Source organism: Pundamilia nyererei, unplaced genomic scaffold, assembly GCF_000239375.1.
Source record: "Pundamilia nyererei isolate P.nyererei 1_Seehausen unplaced genomic scaffold, PunNye1.0 scaffold00235, whole genome shotgun sequence".
NCBI lineage: Eukaryota > Metazoa > Chordata > Actinopteri > Cichliformes > Cichlidae > Pundamilia > Pundamilia nyererei.
In genome coordinates this window covers 71,524-83,969 of record NW_005187636.1, presented here as the reverse complement: position 1 = coordinate 83,969, position 12,446 = coordinate 71,524, and the positions used below count along the sequence as shown (strand labels likewise).

The 12,446-nt window shown below is 38.0% G+C and overlaps 2 protein-coding genes across 2 annotated transcripts in view; one reads left to right on the top strand and one right to left on the bottom strand.

Moving 5' to 3' along the window:
- Positions 1-300: 300 nt before the first annotated feature.
- On the top strand, positions 301-8,977 carry letmd1 (LETM1 domain containing 1). Its single transcript, XM_005748984.1, has 9 exons — positions 301-425; positions 711-865; positions 1,638-1,753; positions 3,256-3,338; positions 3,469-3,655; positions 4,794-4,895; positions 4,988-5,140; positions 5,225-5,321; positions 7,804-8,977. Exons 1-9 carry the CDS (start codon positions 310-312, stop codon positions 7,878-7,880), a joined length of 1,086 nt encoding a protein of 361 aa, XP_005749041.1. The 5' UTR covers positions 301-309; the 3' UTR covers positions 7,881-8,977.
- Positions 8,978-9,015: 38 nt separating this feature from the next.
- cd63 (CD63 molecule) overlaps positions 9,016-12,446 on the bottom strand; it is a 9,474-nt gene continuing 6,043 nt past the window's right edge. The window contains exons 3-8 of the mRNA XM_005748983.1: positions 11,217-11,405; positions 10,996-11,070; positions 10,802-10,900; positions 10,468-10,611; positions 9,616-9,699; positions 9,016-9,438 (exon numbers count right to left, since the gene is read on the bottom strand). Of these exons, the coding sequence (XP_005749040.1) occupies positions 9,373-9,438; positions 9,616-9,699; positions 10,468-10,611; positions 10,802-10,900; positions 10,996-11,070; positions 11,217-11,405 (657 nt within the window). The 3' untranslated portion in view covers positions 9,016-9,372. The remainder of the gene's footprint in view (positions 9,439-9,615; positions 9,700-10,467; positions 10,612-10,801; positions 10,901-10,995; positions 11,071-11,216; positions 11,406-12,446) is intronic.

Below are 12,446 nucleotides of genomic sequence, written 5' to 3'. Positions count from 1 at the left end.
TACTTATAATAAAATACTTATTTGTAACTGGACCTATTTGTATCACATCATATCATATTTTTCTTATATTAAAGCAGACGTTTTATTTTGTGAATAGATGGTTCATTAAAATATGAAAGAGTCAGTGTTTTTAGAATGCTTATTTACATTTATAAAACAAAAAAGGTTATTTTTTGCCATCATTTTACACACTTAGTAGCATGTGACTCTTATTTACCCTGGCACCATTTTTTTCCATTACGGTAACTGACTCACTTTAATCTTTGCTGTATATGAGCGTCATTACGGTAAGTGCGCTGCCTGTCAAACATGGCGCTGTCCTGTTCGAGTCTGTGTAGTCAACTGTCTTTAATCCGACACTGTCGTCTCGGTAAAAACAGGATAACACATGGTCTTTACTCTCCCTACGTGGTCTGTCAGTTCAGGTATATATGAAGCCGATTAACATCGTCGCTTCCATCATTTATCATTTTTGTTTTACTCGTGTTTCGTAAACCTTTGCTAAGCTAGCTATACCTACCGGCTGATAAGAGATATTGAAAATAAAATTTAAAATAAAAAATAAAGTACGTTGTTGATATTTTCATCAGAGCAATTATTATATCGTGATCGGTGCATACCCCAACGATAAAGAGTAATCATGTTTAATTCTTTAATGTACAAACAATTATTTTATTCCTTTAATGACAGATATCTTTCCTCTCTGACAGACTGCCCCTGTGTAGACACTACTCATCGTCCGAAGTCAGACGAGGTTTTGCTCGTTATGTTGCCTCCAAACTCCAGTGGGCTAATACCAAATATGAAGATTTCCTTAAAAAGCGATTTCCCCGCTTTTTTCTGCTCTATCACACTTTCGTGGAAGGTAAGCTCACGGTTTACTCACTCCTGAGGTCTCCAAAAAACTGCAGGAGAGCCCTGTGAGTCTTGTTAGCCCAACAATGAGGTTGGGAAACCTGAATAGGGACCAGGAAACAGGCTGCTGTAGTACATAGGCACCTTATATATGAAGGTTTTTGAAGATGAAAGTTGCTGAGAGAGAGAGAATTCAAGACCCAACTCATGATCAGAATCTGGAGTTAAAATAAGACATTTAATAGCCAGATTTCTCATATTCCATGGCCTTAATATGATCGTTTCACCACCTGGTCTACTAACATCAGGGTCCTCAGGGTCTTTACTTCCTGTATAGGTGTGTCTGCTTTTGTTCTAGAATTGAAAAGCCTTTTGGATGGTAGGTGAAATGTCTTCAAAAACCTAAAGAAGTCCAGTTGTCTTCTTTCAAACATCACCCCATCAGCAGCATTATATCCAGAAAACACTGTTCTTGTCCATCACTTACCCGAGCTTATTTTTTTCAGGTCTTGCAAGTCAAATTTTCATTTTACTTTATTAAAACTGCATTAAACAAGCAAACAAACATTGCATACTACATACTGTTTTTAATATACAAATGATTATACAATTACATCATTTTGTGGCCCCAATCTAAAGCGAACATCTACAGAGTACAAGCAGGCTAAGGAGTTGGTGTCTAAATAAACAGCATGCTACAAAGCACTTTGTTCTAAGAGTCAAATAAATTTTTTAAAATCTACAGTAATATTTAAAACAATTTTTTCTGTCACTCATTCCAGGATTCAAGCTACTGTTCCGAGATGCCAAAGATATCAGGAGGATAAAAGGAAAAATGTGGTCTGATGGAGTAAAGTTCCAGGATTTGCCTTACAGGGACATGGAGAAACTCAGACAGGTGGGTCTGTTTACCACACTGCACACAGAAATATCAGAATTTTCCACACATATTAGAAATGGAGGGAATCAAACTGCTTATAGCTCAGTGAAAATGAGTAATTTCTTTATTATTATTAAATTTGTATTAAATATAATTACATTTCTTTTGTTATTATTAAATCTGCAATAAGTCAGAAAAAAATTATTTGATTTTTTTAATCTTTCAAATTGCAAAAGTTTGGAATATACTTGATTTTGATTGTTAATATGATGCTATTGCTTCTGAGTGTAAAATTTTCTTTTGACTGCATTCTGTCTAATGGCCAGCAGGAGGCGAACCCTGGTTGCAAAAAGAAATTCCCTTGTATAGAAATTCCCTCTGCTTTTTTTTTTTTTTATCTGGGATCTTTTTAAAAATCCTTTCCTTCATACATTCACTCTTAGCAAAAAAAAGTTGCGTTTTCTATCACGTTATCTACCAAAATGTGATGCATTTTGTCACAGAAAATCCAATATAATCCTATTTTATTTAGATTATTGATTGGAGTATTATTAGTGTAATACCGGCAATGGGAATTCATGTCGGGTTAACACCATCTCCATGCACACAAATAAAACCAGTTCTATTTTGTTTTGACACTAATTGGCAAAACTGTATAAAATTTTAAAGGCAAATAAACTATCATATTATTTAGTGCAGCCATCAGTTTGTATTCATTAAAAGAATAAATAGACAGAAAAACAGAATTCAAGATCAAAATAACAAATTAATATATTCTAATTTAAACTCCTAAAATGAAAAGGCTTAAATCAACCATAAAAAGAAAAAACAAACACCCACTGTTTGAACCGGTCATAATGAGTTAATTCTGTCTGGTATTAGGTTAACAGGCGTGAGGATTTATCAAGATGCTAGCACTTCATTAGGGGTGGGATGGCATGCCTCAGGAGGTAGAGAAGGTCATCTACTTTATCAGCATTGAAAAATGTGTAATACTGATGTAAGCAATGCTCTTATTTATTTTTGGCAGCTTCTTCTTTTTGATCAGTTCAGTGGAATGTCTGTTTCCAACTCTTCTTGTCTTCTAAATCTTCCCTTTTCATGCCAACCATCAGCGTTTCCTGTCAAAACAACCGTAAAGCTCCTTTTTCTTTTGTTTTTTTCTTGCTTGTCAGCCTCATCTTCTGCATCCTTTTCCCGATAATCCCACTTTCTCCCCTCCACACATCTCAGCCGATTCATCTCTCTGACTTTGTACGTCAGGTATTCAATCTGAGCTATCGCTCTGAGTAAATACTAATGGTATTTAAAAAGAATTTCATAATCGCGAGGACTGTCAGAGCATCCTTTAAGGGGAGGGATTAGCGTTTAGTCACCCATTCTCATAAATTAGTGTAGATTTTGGTAGAGTTTCAATTCCTGTGTTTATGGCAGTGTAGTATTTTTAGTTTATGCATTGTCAGTGTTTCAGGGCTGTAATGTCTCACAGTAACTTGGCTCACTTGACTTGTGTTTGACAGTTTCGCAGAGACTTGATCAAGGCCATCCCGCTGGTGATCATATCCATCCCTCCCTTTGCCAACTACCTGGTTTTTGTCTTGATGTGAGTCCTCTTGAAATAACCATCTCATTTGATTTGCAGGCTTATTTATGTTGCTGTCCCTGTTCATTAATCATTTTCTGTCACTTATTGTGCCTCACTCTGCTAACAACACCTCCTCCTGCATCGACAGGTATTTCTTCCCCCGTCAGCTCCTGATCCCTCACTTCTGGACTCCCAGCCAGCAGCTGGAGTTTCGGAGAGTGTACCACTCCCTCAGAGCTCGGCACCACTGGCCGGTGCTCAAAGGACTTGAGTGCACGAGTCAGCAGGTCAAAAATGGTCACTTACAGAGACAACTTAAGGACCTGTGTTCAAAAGTAAGTATCGGGAATGTGTAGCAGTACTGCTTTCTGCTTTCAAAGTACACTAATCATTCACGAACAGTTTTTACAGTGTGGCCCCTTATAATGTTATCTTCCTGAATGTAGCACGAGTTATCAGGGAATAACTAGATATTATGTCTCAAAGTAACATCCTCATTAATGTCAGAACCAAAGATTTTTCAGCCGAACATTGCCCAGACATCACTTTTCTTCTACTGTCTTGCACTAAATCTGTAGCATATCCTGCCAGCACTCTTCCAAAGTTAAGGACACGCACACACATCCTCTTGGCCGTGCACATGATGTAAGAGAAAATGTGACTCATCAAACTGATCCATCTTCTTCTCTTGCTCAATAACCCAGCTTTGCACTTGCATAATCACTAAAGGCTATCCAGCTGATGATTTGGGTAGATTTTAGTGGTGGAGAGCCGAGAGCATGCGCACTATGACCTGTCTGTGGTTATTGTGCTCCATGCATGTGTCCTGTCAGCTTTCTTGGGTGCTTATAATCTTGTAAGCACCCAAGAAATCTTGTTGCTTGTCTGTGCTTGGCCTGCTTCTAGTACTAACCCATGCTTATTGGGGAAACACCTGATACCTGTGGTTTGAAGATGATCTGTGCAAGTGATCTGGCCATTACAGTTCTGTCTGAGAGATTCTTATGCTGTCCAATTTTTTTTCCCCACTTCCATGTCGACTGTGAAAACTGACTCCTCACTTGCTATTTAATGTATCCCCCCTCTTATTAAGACAATAGAAATCCTCACTCTAAATTGTCAGTGGTTTTAAAATAGTGCATTGTTTTTCTGCTCTGCTAAGTATTCTTTCGCACAGTTTTTCACTTCAAACTTTGGACACATAGCTGGGATACTTGGCCAGTTTGCGAGGATAACTGTCATTTCTTTTCATTAGAAAACTACAACTTATTTGTTAAATTTTAAACTGTTCATTATGGATGCACAAATAGTAAGTGCACCCTAGTTCTCATTCTTCAGTTTAATAAACATTGCAGGAGTCAGTCATGATGGTGCCTAAACGCCACAAAGTTTGGCTGTGAACTGTGTGAAACAGTACAGATTTGCAGATCTGTTCATTTCTAACCAGTACATGTATGTTTGATATTTGTTCAGGTCCAAAGTGGAGCAAACCCCAAAGCGTCTGAAATCCTTGCTATCCGAAGCCTGTTTTCTGGACCTCCTTTGGGTATAAGGAGGATGAGCGTTGATCACATGGTCAGTAAAACTCCTCCAATTTTCTGTCTCAGTTAACAGGAATGCAAAAAACTTAGTAAAGCCTTCGTATTCATGTTTTCATGGCTAATCAGAGACACATCAGCCCGCTGCTCTTCTTGACGCCACGGCTCCCCGGCTTCTTGATTGGCCAGCGGCTAAGCAGCCACGGGCTGGAGTTGCTCCAACTGGACCGGGGCCTCAGCAGACTGGGCGTTCACCAGCTGAATGACTCTGAACTCAGACAGGTCCATCACTCTCCATGACTTTATATACTGAGTGCCTTCCTCTTTAAGCCATTTTATAAATACTTGATGTTTTTCTCCTTTCAGGCTTGTTATCTAAGGGGCCTCAATGCTGATGTTCTTGGTGTTAACCAGTGTCGTGAATGGTTGTCCCAGTGGCTACAGGTGTCAAGCTCATTGAAAGGTATTATTATTATTTGGATTTGCAGTATAGATTCTTTTTTTTCTGTCACCTACCCTAAAGATTTTGATGAGAGCCAAAGAAAAATGACCAGAATTGTAATAAAAATAACTTTACCTGTTTCCTTAAGAGGATTTATGTGAAGAGAAATTTCCAGACAGAATATTGCACAGATTTCTCCCTAATAAAGTAGCTGAGACTTGATTGCTTCTACTGTGCTTACCTGTATAGTCAGCCCCACAATGTCCATAATGAGTCAGAAAAACCATGGATTAAAATAAAACAAAATAATAGTTCAAAATGTAAGTAAATATGAGCCTAAACTAAAGTTCTGGCTTTATGCATGTGTATGTGGAGCACAATTTAGAGTTGATGTGCTTTGTGGATGCTGTGGATAGCTGAAGTGCAGCACATCTGTTGGATGTACACTGCTCAAAAACATTAAAAACACTTTGAAAGGACATCCGAAAAGAAATCGTGCTAGATATTGATGTGGACTGGGTAATATGTTAGGAATGAAAGAATGGCATACTGTGTGATGGACATGGAAGTATCAACCTAGAGAGGGCTAAATTTAATGACACCCTGAAAGTTAAAGTGAAAAAGTTATTTAACAGGCTCGTCCTTTTTGCCAAAATTTAATCGATCCCGGTGCTGCTGATGGGTTAACGACCTTCTACAGCCTGTCCCCTGGAATCCACCTGTTCTTGAGACTGCACTGAAAGACACAGCAAAACTTCTGGAAATTGTACACATTAATGTGCTATCCTGTAGAAGTGGGACTACCTGTGCAGCCTCTATAGGGCCCAGGTATTGCCTCATGTTACCAATAGTGAGACTGACCCAAGCCATCGAGTGAAAAATCTGTCAGAAAAGATGAGAAGGGTAAAAATGTCACTTGCCCCCATGAGGTAAAATCATTCCTATTTTCATGGTTGTCTCATTGGTGCCCCTCCAGTGCACCAAAAAAGCTGAAAATGGTTATAAACACACTCTGCTACTTAACTGACCAGATCAACATCCCAGAAGTAAGTGTTCCTAAAAGGTGTTCCTTTAATTGTTTGATCAGTGTATAAGGCTTAGACTGTCCCACAGATCATCTCTGTTCCAGTTTTACTAAACTCCAGTGTATCTGTAGCCAAATGAGTGGAATGAGTCTGTACTGCTATTTGACATGATTCCAACAGATGGCACTCCACTTTTTGTTTCGGTAAACCAGGGGTGTCAAACTCCAGGCCTCAAGGGCTGGTGTCCTGCAGGTTTTAGATATCACCCTGGGTCAACACACCTGAATCAAATGATTCGTTCATTACCAGACCTCTGGAGAACTTCAAGACATGTTGAGGAGATAATTTGGCCATTTGAATCAGCTGTGTTGGATTAAGGACACATCTAAAACCTGCAGGACACCGGACACTGAGGCCTGGAGTTCAACACCTGCGCTCTAAACAAATGAAACACCCTGCAGATAATGGCTGATGAAATATACTGCATGTTTATCTAACATATAAATCATCTTTATGAAGAGTAACCAAGCCTTTCTCCTTCTATGTACTGCAGTAGTATCAAAGTAGCTCCAGAAACGGTCTCACTCAAGAACATGTGTAGTGACAGAACAGAAAATTATTTAAGTTAATTCTTATTTGAATATGAAGTGTCTGTTTGTACTTGAATGTTAATACTCAGTTCATTCACTAATGCAGGACTTTACTCTAAAGTTAAACATTTAAAAAATACTTAATCTGAAAGGGCATTTAATTGGAACCAAAATTCTATATAATTCAGCATTACCTGTGCATGTTGCATTTATTGTTCAGTACATGACCCTAGATGATGAGCCGGTGAACTTTCTAGAGGAGGTGTTTGGTGCACAGCTTATGGCCCTAACAAAGCAGTGTGAACAGCCTGATAAGTGCACAATCTGCTGCTCTACAGATTTATGCCAAGTCAAGGAATAAGATTTTTTTTGACACTAACAGCATTTTTTTTTCTCTCATAATTCAGATTCTGCTGACAATTACATTTGAGCAGGCTTTGCTTTTAATCCAAGTACAATTCAGAATGAGAGCAAGAGGGATTGCATTTGCCAAAATGCATCTGGAAACCATCAGGCTATTGTCTATCTTTTTAATCAGCTTTATCAAGATATTCTGCATTCTTAAGTAGCGGCCGGACACAAAAATCTTGGCTCTTTTAGGTTATAACGGGAGGCTTGAAAAACTGTTTAGAGGCTGAATCTGCTAACTAGCTAATGTAATAAATGCACATTGTCTCCACACATTAAACAATATAGGAACTACTTGTTCTACGTACAATAGTCAAGACAAAATATCCACTACCTTTTGTGACTTAAAGATCAGGCTTTGAGTTATATTTAAAGCATTTTGGGGGGTGCTTTAAAAGACCTTTTAAGTATTTCCTAAATGTTGCATGATTCTTTTATAGCTATTACATTAGCATGTATTTTTTACTTTCATTTTTGCAGACTCAGAGGTGTCACTGCTTTTGCACAGCATTGTGTTTCTCTCTGCAAACTACCCAGGTGGTCCCAGCCATCACTGACAGGAAGCCACATGCTATCTGCTGTTGTGATTATACTCTCTTACGTGCAATGAAAAGCAAAACTTTCCAAGAGGTTTTCAACAGCTCCTTTTTGGAAAGGAAACAACATTTTAAGGGTGTTTTTGGCAAGAAACCATTTCTATTCAAAGGATTTACCACAAAAAAGAAGCCTTTGCAGTTGCAGTTAATAGCATTTAAAAACAAGATGAATCCATTGTCATCTATTAGACATTAGTGCTATACTGGTGATGTGGAAGTAATGTCATGATTATCTATTGCTATATGTGAACCTTGTTTGCATGTGTGAACTGATACATGTTATTACACTGTTTAAGTTCAGCAGTTCTTTTTGTTTGGTGATATGCTCAGACACATTCCATTTAAAAGAATTACATTAAGATGGGCATGTTTGTTTTTACATTTCACATCAAACATGTCCTGTGTTCTTTCATGCCAGTACCTCACTTTGTGTTTTTTTTTTTTATATACTTTGAATATTGTTTACCATGATCAAGGTTGTGGGTAACAGGACTTGTGGTGGGTAATGTGGAGATGAAGAGGCGTTATAACTTGGTTGACGTCAAACAGCAGTAGACAATATGAAAGTCCCTGAGAGTAACTATGTAAAGAAAAAGCCCACTGGTGGCCCAGCTGTAAAGTCATTGAAGCTTGCTTGTGTGATGAGATGCTGAACGTCTTGCACGTTCTCAAAGTTTTTGGTTTGTGGCACAGCACACATTTCTGACAAGATATCACTTTATTGTTTACCTTCTTATTTTTTTGAAAGGCTGGAATGACATTAACTTAAGTGCAAAATTTGTTGTAAGCCCTTCGCCTGCTTTCTGGTTACTCCTACGAAGAGGAAATTCCTGTTGTATCTGCTGGTGACTTGTGTAAGTGTAAAACTGAACATGTCATCGCTTCCTGTGCCTTTTGCAAGAGCACACAGAGTTTATCTGAAATAGAAGATGCAAAAATTATGTTGTGTTTTTTAAGATTTTTTTTTATTACTTGCTCTGCAAATGTTCAGTGTTGTGTTGTGCCAATATTATATACAATATCTTGGAAATGTGTCTGAAATAAAAATCTTAAAGGTGCATTTTCCTCCTGTATAACTTTATACAGAAAATTCAGCTGAAATTAAAAAGGTCTTTAATGAAAAAATTAAAAACTGGAACCCAGTACGACGTATAAACACCAAAGCAGTTCAAAGCTTAGAACAGATCCAGGAACACCAAAATAAACTCACGTTTACAACAAAGCAAGCAAAGTTAAGAGAGAACATTCACTTATGCTAATATGACACTGTACATTAATCTCCATTTCCATTCCATGTACAGCATCAAAGCAGAGCCATTAACTATGAAAATATTATCTGTATGAAGAAAATTATATTCTGCGTTTTATGTGGAAAGTATGATGAACATTTTAAAATATCCAAGTGAAGAACTTTGTGAGTAGTCCGGACAGTCAACTCCTCTTCTGGTGTTGATCACATAACTTCGTAGCCGTCCCGGATGCCTTTGATCAAACAGCAGGCAAACACAATACCGAGTAACTGGAAGGAAGAGAGAAAACGGTCATCATTTTTGTTTACAACTTTTTAAAAACTAAAAGTCTGTAGAGTCCAGAAGCAAGATGAGCAACAACACATTACCATAGTAACAAAGGAAAATAAAATGAGCTGATAGACTCTTGAGTTTAAGAGCAAATTTTGTTTAATGGTGTTACATACCTGCAGGATAGCAATGACAACCGCTGCTACTATCACCCATAAGATGTTATTCTTTAGAAATGTCTCCATAGCAGCACTACAACCCTAAAGAGAACAAACAGAAAAGTTAGAATTGATCTCCACTGTATCTGAGAAAGGTTAACTCAGAGTACACTCTGTATGCTTGTGGGCTTTTTGCCGTTTCGTTTTTCTTTCCTCCTTCCACATTTGAGGTTCTACAAATCACATAGTGTGACAATGAGAGCAGCTACCTCAACCATTTTCTCGTGCACGTAAAGCAGTAAATCTTTTTTTGTTTGTTTGTTTTAGTCACTAATCTCCTGGTGGAAAATTTGTTTCAAAGATTTAACTTTGGAGGTACTCTGTTTGCCAGTTGTATAGTCTGTGAGAAAACACAGACTATACATTTGCTTTGTAGCCTCAAACACTTTCCTTAAGAGTTTATGACCTCAGACACTCATTTAATAGCACAAAGTCCATTTTGTAAATTATGCTCACTACTGGATTCACAAAGGATGATTAACTAGTGCGCACTCATTGCCTAACAACATATCAATCAGTCGTTAGCAGATGAGTTTGCAGTTCCAAATCCTTTAATCCTTTTGTGTGCTTGGCACAAAGCAAGACTGTTACGCAGCTGGAGTAATGTTTCTAATATTTACATGCCATCCAGTTGCAGTTTGGTAACAATTATTTACTGTATGTCTCTTTAGCTTGCCAGATATATATATTTTTTACCTATTTAAGCAACATGCTGATAACATAGATGTTTTACTAAATAAACAGGACTTAAGAATTAAGAAAGTAAATTTCAGGTTAAATAAACTTAGAAAGAAATTGACCCCTGTTTACCTGCTGATACACTTTGTCAGAGTCAGTCATGGTTTCTATTCCACAGCCTTTAGTGACATTCTTGCAGCATGAGTCAGGCACAGAGTTTTCTTTGCTAGTGAAGTTTTTCCAGTCAGAAGAACCGTTCACACCGCAGCATTTCAGCTGGAAAATGCAAACAAGTCTATGAACAACAGCTATGAACTTGAGATGTAGAGTAAAATGATATGGAACACATTGTGCAAACAGCAACAATATCCTGTCACACGAAACTTACCAACAGGATGCAAAATGTTTTGACAGGGTGGTACCATACTAACCAAACAGTGAACAGGAACATTTACAGTGAACTTACGTTATGCTGAAGATTGTCCACGGTCTCTTTGAATTCTGGTGTGCTCTTTTCGTACTTGGCGATCATGTCAGTGACGCTATCGTGGACGATAGTTGAGAGCTACACGGGAGGCACAACACACACAACATTGCAGCTCAAATTAAAACCACACCTTCTGCAGGGACTCACATAAAACAGATGTATTCAACACTTACCTTGTTTCTGAAGACGTATCCAACAATTGCTGCTGCAATCTCAACGATAACAATCAGTGAGAGAAGGACAGCAAACTGAGGGAGGAGAAAAGGAACGAATGAGGAATTGAATGATCTACCTGAGTGGTTGTCACACAAATAAACAGCAATTTTTACAATGAAATCTCGTGCAAAAAAGTTAACAAAAACAAAGTTACTGCATATGGTGCTGTGTGAATTACCGTGGTGACCATGCAGTGGTTTTCTTTGAAGGCTCCACAGCAACCAAAGAAGCTGATGAAGAAAATCACCACACCAACTCCGATCAGGATAATGGGAGCTGCCGAGGCAGTGGGATCAGTGATCTTGAGGGTTTTGTTAAGCGACACCTGAACCATGATTCCTACCACAATCAGTGCTAGGCCACATAGCTGCAAGAATAAGAAGTTAGGCTAGAGTGAATTCATGGGGAAAGGTTTATAATTTGTAATGTAATATTTTATTTGGCTATTTGACAAAAGTATGATAGCAAAGAAAAGCAACAATAATTTGATTCTTATTAGCAGCTAAACAATAAAACTGTACCAAATACACTTGTGTTTTTATACACCCAGGTACTTGACTTTGATAGGGATCAATCTAGAAAGTGTCACACCTGTGTGCCAGTTATGGAGGGTGAATACCACTACTTTAATAGGTGTATGTTAACCTTCTCTGACAGTTGGCAGCAATGCCAAGGGGTAATGGTAAATGGACTGATTCTTATATAGAGCTTTTCTAGTCTCCTGGAGTACTCAAAGCGCTCTATACAACATGCCAGTCACCCAATCACCCCCATTCAAACAAGCACTTTCTTTCTATACTTAGTGCTTCCTAGCTTCATTCATACACATTCATATTCAGATGGATGCATCGGAGAGCAACTTGGGGTTAATATCTTGCCCAAGGATACTTGACATTCAGACTGGAGGAGCCTGGGATCAAATCACTAACCTTCCGATCAGTAGGGAACCTGCTCTGCCTCCTACAGCCACCTCAAGGGGGGACAAATTTCCCAAGACAAGTTTTTTATCTTAATATAGCTACTACAAATTTTAAAGATTGAAAAAAAAAATTTCTGATTATGGTATCATTAAATCAATTTGATTTTTATATTATTGTACTTTTTCATTTCATGTAAGCAAACAACATGAGAAAGGTCTAAAACAAAAGAGGAAGTTGCAACATTTTTCAGTCCCTGAATGCGGATGTAAAACGATCAGATGATACAGTGACACTGTCACAGTGTCACTGTCTGGTTTGGGTGATAAGAGCAATTCATTCGATCTTTTACAAACACTAATGTCTGACCGCAATCAGCTGTGTCCTTGAGCAAACTGTATTCTTTTTACTTCTATTCCCTTTTAACTCAGTCCTGCTACTTTTCTGATAAACAATTGTTCAGTTGTGCACTTTTTCAAGAAAAAAAAATT